The 12,472-nt window shown below is 41.1% G+C and overlaps 1 protein-coding gene across 1 annotated transcript in view; it reads left to right on the top strand.

The window, feature by feature from the left end:
* Positions 1 to 11,393, top strand: part of LOC144531180 (SWI/SNF-related matrix-associated actin-dependent regulator of chromatin subfamily B member 1-like) — a 63,771-nt gene extending 52,378 nt beyond the window's left edge. The window contains exons 7-9 of the mRNA XM_078271164.1: positions 4,320 to 4,510; positions 5,109 to 5,240; positions 7,224 to 11,393. Coding sequence (XP_078127290.1) covers positions 4,320 to 4,510; positions 5,109 to 5,240; positions 7,224 to 7,263 — 363 coding nt within the window. The 3' untranslated portion in view covers positions 7,264 to 11,393. The remainder of the gene's footprint in view (positions 1 to 4,319; positions 4,511 to 5,108; positions 5,241 to 7,223) is intronic.
* The last annotated feature ends 1,079 nt before the right edge of the window (positions 11,394 to 12,472 follow it).

Genomic DNA, 12,472 nt, shown 5'->3' with positions numbered 1-12,472 from the left:
TGAGGTAAGATGCATTTCTTTGTATTATCGGGGAAAGTCTATTTCAAGAAACTCTATGGATCTTTTGTGTGCCACGGCACATGTTTGACACTGAAAAAATCACAGCACGCAAATTATTGAATGCAGGACTGTACAGTGCTATCCAACTTTTATTTGTGACAGAAAACTACATAGGAATTCATATTTATCAGTTCATTACATCCATTCTAATGTCTTTTTCGTTTACCTTTACCTTCACACACCAGTTAGTGGAAATGTGGAAGGATATCACACTCAAGAGTAAAAACAAGTTGGTTTATATGTTAAAAGTTTTGATGCTGTTTTTGCCTTTCACCTTAACCTTTGCATGTATCTGTGTCTGTTCATTGAGGCTTAAGATACAACTAAGAAAAGAAAATGTATTCAGAAAATTTGAATTCAAATGTTGATCAATATATGTTATTTATTAATCTACTAAACTGGATGATTAGGCCTGCAATTAAATTACTAGTTAATTACTGCCATTCAAAATGTGTTTTCCTTTATCTTTACAAATGTATCTTTTTAGTAGAATAAAGTATGTTGGTGAATGTTTTGCAGTGTAGTTAATTTATGACATATTCTGTTCAAACCATTAACGGATCTGTCAGGTTTCCGATATGTGTCCCCCCCAATGTTAAACTCATTCCTACGTACTACGTGTCATTAGTTATTAAAGAGTGAGTGGCTTAAGAATATGGGGCGGGGCAAATCGTCACCAATGAAAAGGGAACTCTATGCTGATTTCAACGATAACTCACACAAGACTTTACCTTAAATGGGTCACCAGTTATGAAAAGGGGTGTGGCTAACATATAGGGGGTGGGTCACACCATCACAATCAAAAAGGAACTCTCTGCTGAGTTCAATGATACCTCACACAAGACTCTACCTTAAATGGGTCACCAGTTATGAAAAGGGGTGTGGCTTAAACATAGGGGGCGGGCAAAACCATGACCAATGACAAACGAACTCTGCTGAGTTCAATGATACCTCACACAAGGGTCTACCTTAAACGATTAAAATGGTATAAAAGGGGCGTGGCTTAAGCATAGGGGGCGGGCCATTTCAGTTTTTGAGTATGATAAGCCCCTCAAAAAGGCAATTAATTTGCCAGGAAAATAATATTTAAAGCTGCAAGCAGCGATGGACGGGCCCTCGCGCCTCGGCACGCCTCGGGGTTACTGGCGGACTCCGCTCTTTGCGACTGTGCATTTGCGCGGCACTCAGACACCGCAAATTGTCACCAATGAAAAGGGAACTCCCTGCCAAGTTCAACAATAACCTCACACAAGACTCTTCGTCATACATTTCATTAGCTGTGAAAGGGGGCGTGGCTAAAGCATAGGGGGCGGTTCAAACATCACAAATTAAAAAGGAACTCTCTGCTGAGTTCAGTGATACCTCACACAAGACTCTACCTTAGATGGGTCAGCATGTATGAAGGGGGCGTGGCTTAAACATAAGGGGCGGGCCAGACCATCACCAATGAAGAAGGAAGTCTCTGCTGAGTTCAATGATACCTCACACAAGGGTCTACATCAAACGGGTCATTAGTTATAAAGGGGGCGTGGCTAAAGCTTAGGGGGCGGGTCAAACCATCACCAATGAAGAAGGAACTCTCTGCTGAGTTCAATGATACCTCACACAATACTCTACCTTAACCAGTTCAAATGTTATGAAAGGGGGCGTGGCCTGATAAAGGGGTGTGGTTAAAGTATAGGGGGCGGCTCAGTATCACATGTAGACCACACATAAGTTTCATGTAAATCGAATGATGTTTGACATATAAGGCGCATTTCCTGTTGCCAGCGGGTGGCGCTATGACCAAAAGTCAATATTGGCCTGTAGATGTCCTCAGGCCTGGACCCTCCGAAATTTCGGGCGGATACGACAACGTACACTCAAGTTACAACAACTTATTTGTTCATCGCTCAACACTCAAAATGGCCGCCATGCCACGCCCACACCGTCTGACGAAAAGTTTTTCTTTTAATAACTTTTCATCTTTAATGTGTTGAGATGGTACAGACCAAATTTGAAGTCCATCGGATGAAATCTCTAGGAGGAGTTCGTTAAACTATAGCACGTATAGTTTTGGGCCTACTTCCTGTTGCCACTAGGGGGCGCTATGACTTTGAGTCAATTTTGTCCAGTAAATGTCCTCAGAGTTAGATTCTTATGAATCATGAAACGTTTCGAGCCAGTTGGACAATGTACACTCAAATTACACCCACTTCCTGTTTCGGTGGCGAAACACTCAAAATGGCCGCCCCACCACGGCCATGCCCTATGACGAAAAGTTTTTCTTTTAACAACTTTTCATCTTTAACGTCTTAAGATGGCACAGACCAAATTTGAAGTTGATCGGATGAAATCTCTAGGAGGAGTTCGTTAAAGTACGACATGTGGAAATGCCAAAATCGCACTAATTTCGAACTTTGAATTCAAAATGGCGGACTTCCTGTTTGGTTTAGGGTATGGCTCTAATGACATTTTTTTATACGTCTTGACATGCTACATATGTGTACCAAGTTTCGTGCGTCTACGATAAACGCACTGCAGGGGCTAAATTTTTTAAGTTTTGTAGGGGGCGCTAGCGAGCCATTGTTGTGCACCTATTCCCGAAACCCTTAAAATGCGTACATTTTCAGTTTCAATAGGGCCTTCGCCGCTGTCGGTGCTCGGGCCCTAATAATTCCTTCAGTTCCAATAGGACCTTCGCCGCTGTCGGCGCTCGGGCCCTAATTAAAATGCAACATGAACAGGGCCCTTACATGACAACAAGATGTGTTTTCAACTCAGACGTTTAAATTCACCTACCCTGTTAGCTGCTAGCTGCCGTCTGGGATGAGTGAGTGTGTTCAGCCAGGCTTCGGTAATAATCATCAAGCAGCAGTTCCGTGTGTATTTGTAACATACATATCCATATTGTGTGCGATCCATCTGGCGTTTGTGAATAGGAGTCTCGTCAGTGGCGAACTGTGTGTTAGTTGCCTTAGCCTGGCTAGCAGGCCCGACCGACATCCTACTTCCTCCCCGCATTCCTCGCCTGCTGCGGCCGACAACAATCCACGGGCGCCCGCTGGTCTGGTGGATGTTCTCCAGAGGACAGTTCATGCTTTCGCAGTGAAATTTTGAAGTTTATTCCCCCCTCAAAAATAGGTAATTGAGCACTGTAGTGGTTATGATCGTATCAGTGACTATGTAACTACATGGAAACGGGCCAAATGATGCCTGTTTCTTGTACAGTAATAGCGTTACTGAAGGCTAGCTCTAGCTCCATAGTTTCGTTACTCCAAGCTTCTTCCCTTGTGAACACCTCCGCTCTTCACACACTACGCTCCGATCTCCACACTGCTGTTTACCTTTTCCTGCTACAACTGAATTCCCAAGGGATTTCAGCGCAAGACTACAGCTAGCCTTCTGTAACGCTGTTACTTTACTAGGAACAGACATAATTTGGCCCGTTTCCATGTAGTTACATAGTCATTGATATGATCATAACCACTACAGTGCTCAATTACCTATTTTTGGGGGGAGAATAAACTTCAAAATTTTGCCGTGTTCAGTTCATTAATACCTGACAATGGACACCTCACTTAGCAATGGGAGCTATTTATTGTCCGCTCAGCTCATAGAACCCTTAGAGCCAGAAAGCTAACGCTGTGCTTGCAGGATTCAAAATCAATAACGTGTACAGTTGGCAATCAGTAAATATCATTTTTACAGTATATTTAACAACAGGACAAGCTAGCTATCAGCCATGTCATTGTCCCCAAAACAGTATAACAGTTTTCACGAAGAATTATCCGCCATGTGTACTGTCGGCCACAGCCTGAAGAAGCGACCTGAACAGCGAACAGGATGTGAGATAACATTATTCGCTGTGAAACAAAGGAAGTTCAGGAAGAGCAGTGTAACTTAGTTCTTGCAGCTTGTGTATTAGCACCATCCTGTGAATCAACAGATTCACATTTTCTTTTTATTTTAATGTCAGTTTCACCTGAACTCCCATAACACTTTTTTATGGACACCGTGCAGCCAATCAGAAACGAGTATTCACCAAAACCTGTGCTCTCGGAACATCCCTACCATCTTCTGCACACCTAGACTAGGCTTATTACAAAGGTCTTTGTAATCTTGTCAAGACTACGCTGTTTTTCTTCCAGTGAATGTCATGTTCTCTTCAGGAACTGTATTGAGACAAATAAGAAGTCGCTGTAATGCTAATGTAATGTGTAGGATTAACTTGCTAAAAAAAAACCACTGGAGTGTACATGTTTTTTTGTATTCCTCAGCTGAATATCCACGTGGGGAACATTTCTTTGGTGGACCAATTTGAGTGGGACATGTCAGAGAGAGAGAATTCGCCGGAGTCATTTGCACTGAAGCTGTGCTCTGAGCTGGGTCTGGGTGGAGAGTTTGTAACCACTATCGCCTACAGCATTCGTGGTCAGCTCAGCTGGCACCAGAGGACCTATGCCTTCAGGTAACTCACCCACTCACTTTAAAGAAATATTTTAACACTGGAAAGATGGTCTTTTCATAAAATTGGGGTGTCTTTGCAGTAGGCGAAAAAAATTGAAATTGGTGCTACATCTATCTAATAAAGTGGGACGTGTGTGTGTGTGTGTGTGTGTGTGTGTGCGTGCGTGCGTGTCTATGTCTGTGCGTCTGTCTTTAAAATATCTCATGAACCGTTCTTCCAATCTACTTCACACTTGGTTTCCTGGGTACCCAATGAACTTGAGGTTTGGATTTTGGAGCAATTTGGACAGCATTGGATATTAAAAACTGTTTTAGACGGACTATCCGAAAGCACGGTAACGTTATATGGTCGAGCAAGATAGAGACTGAAGAGAGAGAGAGTGCCCAGCGGCGTTAGAACAAAGCTGTGAAATCAGAGAAATAAAACGTGTTTTCGCTGATTCATCACTAGAAATGTAACTGTAGCAAGCATCTCACTATCACTGTTTTTGGAGTATGTAGGCTCATCCCCAACTTTCTACATTTTACCCTTTGAGCTGATGATCTTTGGTGTATTATGTTAATGATTCATTACTGCCATGCTTGTAATTTGCTCACAGTGAGAATCCACTCCCGACAGTAGAGATTGCCATCCGCAACACAGGTGATGCAGATCAGTGGTGCCCCCTGCTGGAGACCCTCACAGATGCTGAAATGGAAAAGAAGATCCGTGACCAAGACAGGAACACAAGGTGAGACATTCAGATATAGATAGAAGGTCAGATTCTTTCAATATGTATATATCTACTCCACTGTACCTGCTACAGTGGGGCAAAAAAGTATTTAGTCAGCCACCAATTGTGCAAGTTCTCCCACTTAAAAAGATGAGAGAGGCCTGTAATTTTCATCATAGGTACACTTCAACTATGAGAGACAAAATGAGAAAAAAGGATTTTTAATGAATTTATTTGCAAATTCCTCAGGAAAATAAGTATTTGGTCACCTACAAACAAGCAAGATTTCTGGCTCTCACAGACCTGTAACTTGTTCTTTAAGAGGCTCCTCTGTCCTCCACTCGTTACCTGTATTAATGGCACCTGTTTGAACTTGTTATCAGTATAAAAGACACCTGTCCACAACCTCAAACAGTCACACTCCAAACTCCACTATGGCCAAGACCAAAGAGCTGTCAAAAGACACCAGAAACAAAATTGTAGACCTGCACCAGGCTGGGAAGACTGAATCTGCAATAGGTAAGCAGCTTGGTGTTAAGAAATCAACTGTGGGAGAAATTCTAAGAAAATGGAAGACATACAAGACCACTAATAATCTCCCTCGATCCGGGGCTCCACGCAAGATCTCACCCCGTGGAGTCAAAATGATCACAAGAACGGTGAGCAAAAATCCCGAACCACACGGGGGGACCTAGTGAATGACCTGCAGAGAGCTAGGACCAAAGTAACAAAGGCTACCATCAGTAACACACTACGCCGCCAGGGACTCAAATCCTGCAGTGCCAGACGTGTCCCCCTGCTTAAGCCAGTACATGTCCAGGCCCGTCTGGAGTTTGCTAGAGAGCATTTGGATGATCCTGAAGAGGATTGGGAGAATGTCATATGGTCAGATGAAACCAAAATAGAACTGTTTGGTAAAAACTCAACTCGTCGTGTTTGGAGGGGAAAGAATGCTGAGTTGCATCCAAAGAACACCATACCTACTGTGAAGCATGGGGGTGGAAACATCATGCTTTGGGGCTGTTTTTCTGCAAAGGGACCAGGACGACTGATCCGTGTAAAGGAAAGAATGAATGGGGCCATGTATCGTGAGATTTTGAGTGAAAACCTCCTTCCATCAGCAAGGGCATTGAAGATGAAACATGGCTGGGTCTTTCAGCATGACAATGATCCCAAACACACCGCCCGGGCAACGAAGGAGTGGCTTCGTAAGAAACATTTCAAGGTCCTGGAGTGGCCTGGGCCAGTCTCCAGATCTCAACACCATAGAAAATCTTTGGAGGGAGTTGAAAGTCTGTGTTGCCCAGCAACAGCCCCAAAACCAAGTTTGCTATTGCCAGCGTAGTTAAGGAGGTGGACTGGAGGTGTGTCTGTGACGCAAGACATGTAGGACCAAAAAAACGACTATCGCTACAATATAATGTTTGTTGTTTAACTAGATAATCATATTCCTGGGCCCAGTTGTTCAGAAGTAATCTGGGTGAATTTTGGCTTTCGGATTGGATCAAATCTTTCAAATGAGTTGTTCAAAAGAAAAAAAGGATTCTGAAATCTGAAATTTCATAATCTGAAATTAGATCACGTAATCCAATTTTGGTCCTAATCTGGATTAAACCGTCAGTATGTGTTGTTCAAAACTTTTCAGTAGGATTGGGAAACCTTTGATCCATGAAATCTGGATCATCGTGATCCCAGCAGAAGGGTGCATTTCAGGAACAAAATGTAACAAAACTGTAATTTTTGTAAAATTAGACAACATTCATATCATGTAGTATACAGTATATACATGTATTTATATTTTGCACCTGATTTGATACAATGATAAAGTAGATAAAGTAAAACATTAAGCCTCTCAGAACTTTTAAGTAAAATAAATATTAGCAAATCATGGGATTTCCGGATTTACAGAGATTAAACTTTGAGAACAACTGGGATGCTCAGATCATTCCTACAGTTTTTGCAGAATTCTTAAAATAACGTGAGTACAATGTGTATTTCTAGGCGTATGAGACGACTGGCCAACACTGCTCCTTCCTGGTAGAAAGAGACATGAAGCTGCATCAGATGATGTGTCCTCTGGAGACTCCTGGTACTCAGATGACGTGTCCTCTGGAGACTCCTGGTACTCTGAAATGATCACCAAATACATACAAAGTCTCACACACACACACACACACACACACACACACACACACACACACACACACACACACACGGATGTTCCTGTAAGCATGACTGCACTCACAGACACGTTGTCAGTCTCCATGGGCACCTCACTGTCTGAACACAACGCACAAATCCAGGCATTCCTCTGCACACACAGTATGCCGTCATTATGTTTCACCTTGCCTTCAGCACATCAGTCATAGCAACAGTTCAAATCTAACCCTAACTAAAAGTTACACACACCACACCATGTAACATTCACACTACGTATGTTAAGTCAAAACACTTGGCATTACAGTACAATGACTGATTTTAATGTATCTGTATGAATACAATATGGACATTGTATAACATCGTCAGGGCAACTCTTACAACAATCATTTTAAATTCTTCAGACCTTTTGTATTTATGTAACAGAGGTCTGCCGTTACCATGTCTACTATGGTCAAAATTCCAGTTGAAATGACAAAAAGATCTATGATTGAGCAGTCTAATTTACATTAGACTGTCTTAATCAACATGTAGTACTGCACTATAAGTGTTTTTTGTCATTGTCACAGTAATATTAATGACACCTGTGTTTTCCAGATATGACAATTCAAAGGCCCAATTGACACAAAATCTCTTATATTGAAGACACTCTTATTTACATTCAGCCACATACAGACAGTGACAAATTAAAGAAAAAAACAACGTAAAGTGTCTTAGTTAGGTGTTGGAACACCATTCTTCCAAAAGAAGATGGTGCTTTGATGGTTGGCGATAAGGAGCCCTGTCTAACACGTCAGTCCAAAATATCCCATAGGTGTTCAATTGGTTTGAGATCAGGGGACTGCAAAGGCCAATGATTCACATCATTTTCATACTCAGCAACTATTCAGTGACCCCTCGTGCCGTATGGATAGTGATACTTTGATCCTGGAAGAGACCACTCCCATTAGGATAGAAATGTTTCATCATAGTATAAAGATGATCTCTCAGAACAACTTTGTGTTGATTTGCATGACCCTTCCCTCCAAGGGGACAAGTCAACACAAATCATGCCAGCTAAATGCCCACCACAGCATAACTGAGCCACCAGATACCCTCACTGTAGGGGTCAAGCATTCAGGCTTTATCGTTTTCTTGATGTACGCCACACATGAACTCAACCACTTGTTGAGAATATGATGAAGGATGATTCATCTGACCAAATCACTTTTTACTCTGTAGACCACTGCCTATGGTTTTTACACCACTGAACTCTCAAATGTGCATTCATCTTTGTAAAGAGAGGTTTATGCACTGCAACCCTGCTATAGTTTTCCATCTCTATGTAATTGTCAAGGGACTTTTCTTGCTGACACAGTCTGACTACGTCCTGCATTGACATTCCCAGTCACCTTAGGAAGAATTGCTCTTCTTTTTTTCTTTACATTTTGCGCTAATGCACGAGCATCGCGGTCATCAAATGTCTTTTTCTGACCCTATTTACTGATGTCTTTCCCATAGGTCAAAATGTACTTTAGATCACTGTTCCTTTTGAAACACTAGCCAGTTGAACTGTCTTTGTGACTGAAGCTCCTGCCATCCATGTCCCAACAATGAACCTTCTTTCAAAGTTACTTATGCTACGTTCAGACTGCAGGCCTTAATGCTCAAATATGAAAAAAATCAGATATAAGCAAAAAAATTGGATTTGGGTCACTTTTGCCTGCAGGCTGAACGTAGCCTTAGTTCTTTTACTTTTGCCAGCTTGATACAAAATCAGAATCGACTGGGCCTGTTCATCATTTTATACAAGCCAATGAGCATGACTGGAGGTTACTTGATTAATTGTACCATGTAGTGTACCTGTGTGGAAGCTTCTGCATTCATTATGTTTCCCTACTCATTTATTCAGGTTTGTCCTTTAATTTGTCACCTATCTGTATATGTGCCTCTGTTGAGCAGATCTCCAATCTGTTTGCAATCCGTCTTTGTTTTCTCGGCTACATGTAAATCAGGGTCAGCCTTTCTCCAGTCCAGAAGTAGGTAATGCAACTGAAGCTGAATGGTAACTGCTAAAAACCCCAGAAGAAGAATAACTTCTGCACTTTAGCAGTTTGGTTACAATAGTTTAGCTAGCAATGGCTAACAACTATCCATAAGCTAACACAAACATATGAATTAATGTTATGTATGAACTACGAGCGAGATAAAGGTTTTTTATTGTTTTCATGACTCGTGCCGCTCCCCCACCCCATACAGATAAATGCTGTCTCACCCACACAAATCATTCAGTGATCAACTTTACAGTATCTTGGTGCACCTTTGTATTTTATCATGTGTGGAGAAATGGCTGGAGCTGTTTTGCTTTTGCTTTTTAGCGTCATTTTAGTGTAACTTCAGCTGCTATTATTACAAATACAGAGGAGACATACTGTTGATATAATAAGAAAATAAGACAAATGGATATATCTACAGACTGCTTACTGACATAAGTATACTATGGGAGGAGTAAAGATTACAGATGTGTCTTGGAAAGATGGATTAATTGTTTGGTGATCCATATTCTCATATGCAACATTGGCTTAAATGTTTTCAACAGCAGACAAAAGAGCAGAAATGGGCTTGGTGCCACTAGTTGCCAGTTGTATTTTTTCACCCTCTGTTTAACCCTTTTGTAGAAAAATAGCAAAAACAATATTATTGGCCAAGATACATGATGTAATTGCTTAGCTGTTGTTTCAGACCAATTTGTTGTGTTTAAGGCGTGTGTGTAGGGAGCAGTGCTGTCCATCTGAAACAGAGCTCGATAGACAGACTGACAAAACACATCACTTAGTTTAAGCCTGCTTGCTTTAATGGTTTCAAATGGAACTTTCGGCCCTAATTAAATTTTCCCTCCACAGAAGGAAAATGACAGGGTAGTGAAGGGACAGTCAACAAGAGAGAAAGAGAGAGGTGCAAGCCGCAAACGGCTGTTTTTACGCTCGTACGAATCGTTCATAGATTCAAAACATATTTAGCGCTCTGCTAGTACTACATTCTGAAGTGAGTGCTCTGATTAATAAGTGTATTCCAAAATAGGCTATATATCATGATTTATTAGGAGAAACCAAGTAATTCTATATAAAATCAGACATTCAGCACCCCCATAGCCCGGATTGAATGATCCTTGTTTTTATAACCAAATTTTCCGACACTGCAACAATTTGAAAGTGAGATTCGCAGTTGAATCGGGCTCCTTCCATTAAATAGTCACCTATTTGGGGGCACCCCCAGACTATATATCAAACCTTTGTCAGTGGATGATACATCAGAAATAGTACATAATGCCGCTATGTGTAGGGTTTGAACATTTCTGAGTGACTGATAGCGGGAGGACCCAAAAAGATAGAGAATAAAAGTCCCAATTCTCATTAGGATAGTGTGTATTGGTAAGCAAACTTTCCTACAAACAAACTCTTACACTATCAGAATCATTTGGAAGATGCAATAATCTGAGTCAGTAAATCCTACTTATTTATAGGGGCTTTAATACATGTTAGTGAGCCACATCAAAGTGTTTTGGCTACTTAGGTATACTGTGGCTGATGTTACTGTTTTTTTACCTGACTGAAATAACCAGTGTGCATGTGTAAAATCAAACTACAACAATCCCTGGTAATGTCACCGCTGTGTACTGCTCAGTACCATAACGTGTTTGCAGCCAATCAGAGAGGGGGTTTGATTTTTGCATGTAGACATGTTATTTGTGCACCTGTGTTCATTTGCATGCTAAAACATAGGTAGTTCATACTGTACCCTGTGCATGAGGGATTGATTGTTCCCATTGTTACTTCTGTTTGCACCGTGCCTCACATTGCATTGCAGCAAGCTGACAAGAACCAAAGTAAAGTGATGATTTTCAAGTTGAACATATGTTAACGTATGTAATTCACTGTCACTTCTTGTCCTCTTCTTTTGTAAAATTGCTATACCTTTATAGTGGACTTGTTTTTTTAATATGAAAAGTAACATTAAAGAAAAACTTGTTGGAAATGTTTTGTTAACCTGTGTTTGTTGTTTATAGTTTTGATCTATCTTAACCATAAGATGAATAACTTTGCATAAAATGTGTGAGTCTTTTTAGTAATCACCCTGCACAACATGGATGAAAATTTACATTATTCTTGTGTGAGGAAGTCCTTAAAGGCACTTACAGAATCTGGGCAGTATGTATACATTTTCTCAGAGAAACAAAAATGTTTACATTTCGGAATGTATTATGATAAGGTGCTAAAAAGATACGAGGTCTTTCACAATACCCACACTATTTGAAAAAGAAACCTTCCAATGTGTAGCATGAAGACTCTTCTTGGGGATTTTAACATCCGTTTCTAAAGCGGATAAGGCTCAAAACGATTTTATTAACACTCTTTATTTCTTATCCCTGATCTCTACATTAAGAGAACAGTAAATTTCAGCTGTCAATCGTGACATTTCACCCTGTTTTTATAGCATCAAATAACTAATAAAAACAAAACCGATCAGAAAAATTAACATTTGAACATACGTCAGTATGATCAGAACTAACTAAAATGACAGAAACCATCTTTGGGGAAAAATGTATTTGAGGTGTACTTTGATTTATTTATTTTTTTGGCCAATGTCGCATCTGTTTACACAAAGGGGGGTGGGATTTATGACCTATGACCTTACGAGTTAGCATTCATTCAGAAGCACAGCTTCCGGGAAGGCTGCTCGTGTATCCTCGTTCATTGCTCCTCGGTGATCCCTCCTCGATGCTCGCTCCTCGGGGCAGAAATAAGAGCTTTGAGACGGCCTTCACCGAGGATGGACGAACAACTTCCGGTTTAGCCGAGGATCGAGGATCAAGTAAGGGTTAGGAGATGCAGCTCTGGAAGGTGCTCAATGAAGTCCTCAAGTCCGGGGTCACAAAACCCCTGTGCTTACTGACAACAAACAATACCAGAAGGGAGATCACGTGACCGATGAACTGCATGGCTGCTCGAGGCTAGAGCTCTCCGCCCTATCTCGTATTTTTATTGAAAACCAGGTCTATTCTTTTTTTATTTGACGCCAATCCTTTGATTGGTCACCACAGCCTTAGCGGAATG

This window comes from Sander vitreus, chromosome 16 (genome assembly GCF_031162955.1).
Source record: "Sander vitreus isolate 19-12246 chromosome 16, sanVit1, whole genome shotgun sequence".
In the NCBI taxonomy this organism is placed as follows: domain Eukaryota; kingdom Metazoa; phylum Chordata; class Actinopteri; order Perciformes; family Percidae; genus Sander; species Sander vitreus.
This window is presented reverse-complemented; position numbering and strand designations above follow the sequence as displayed.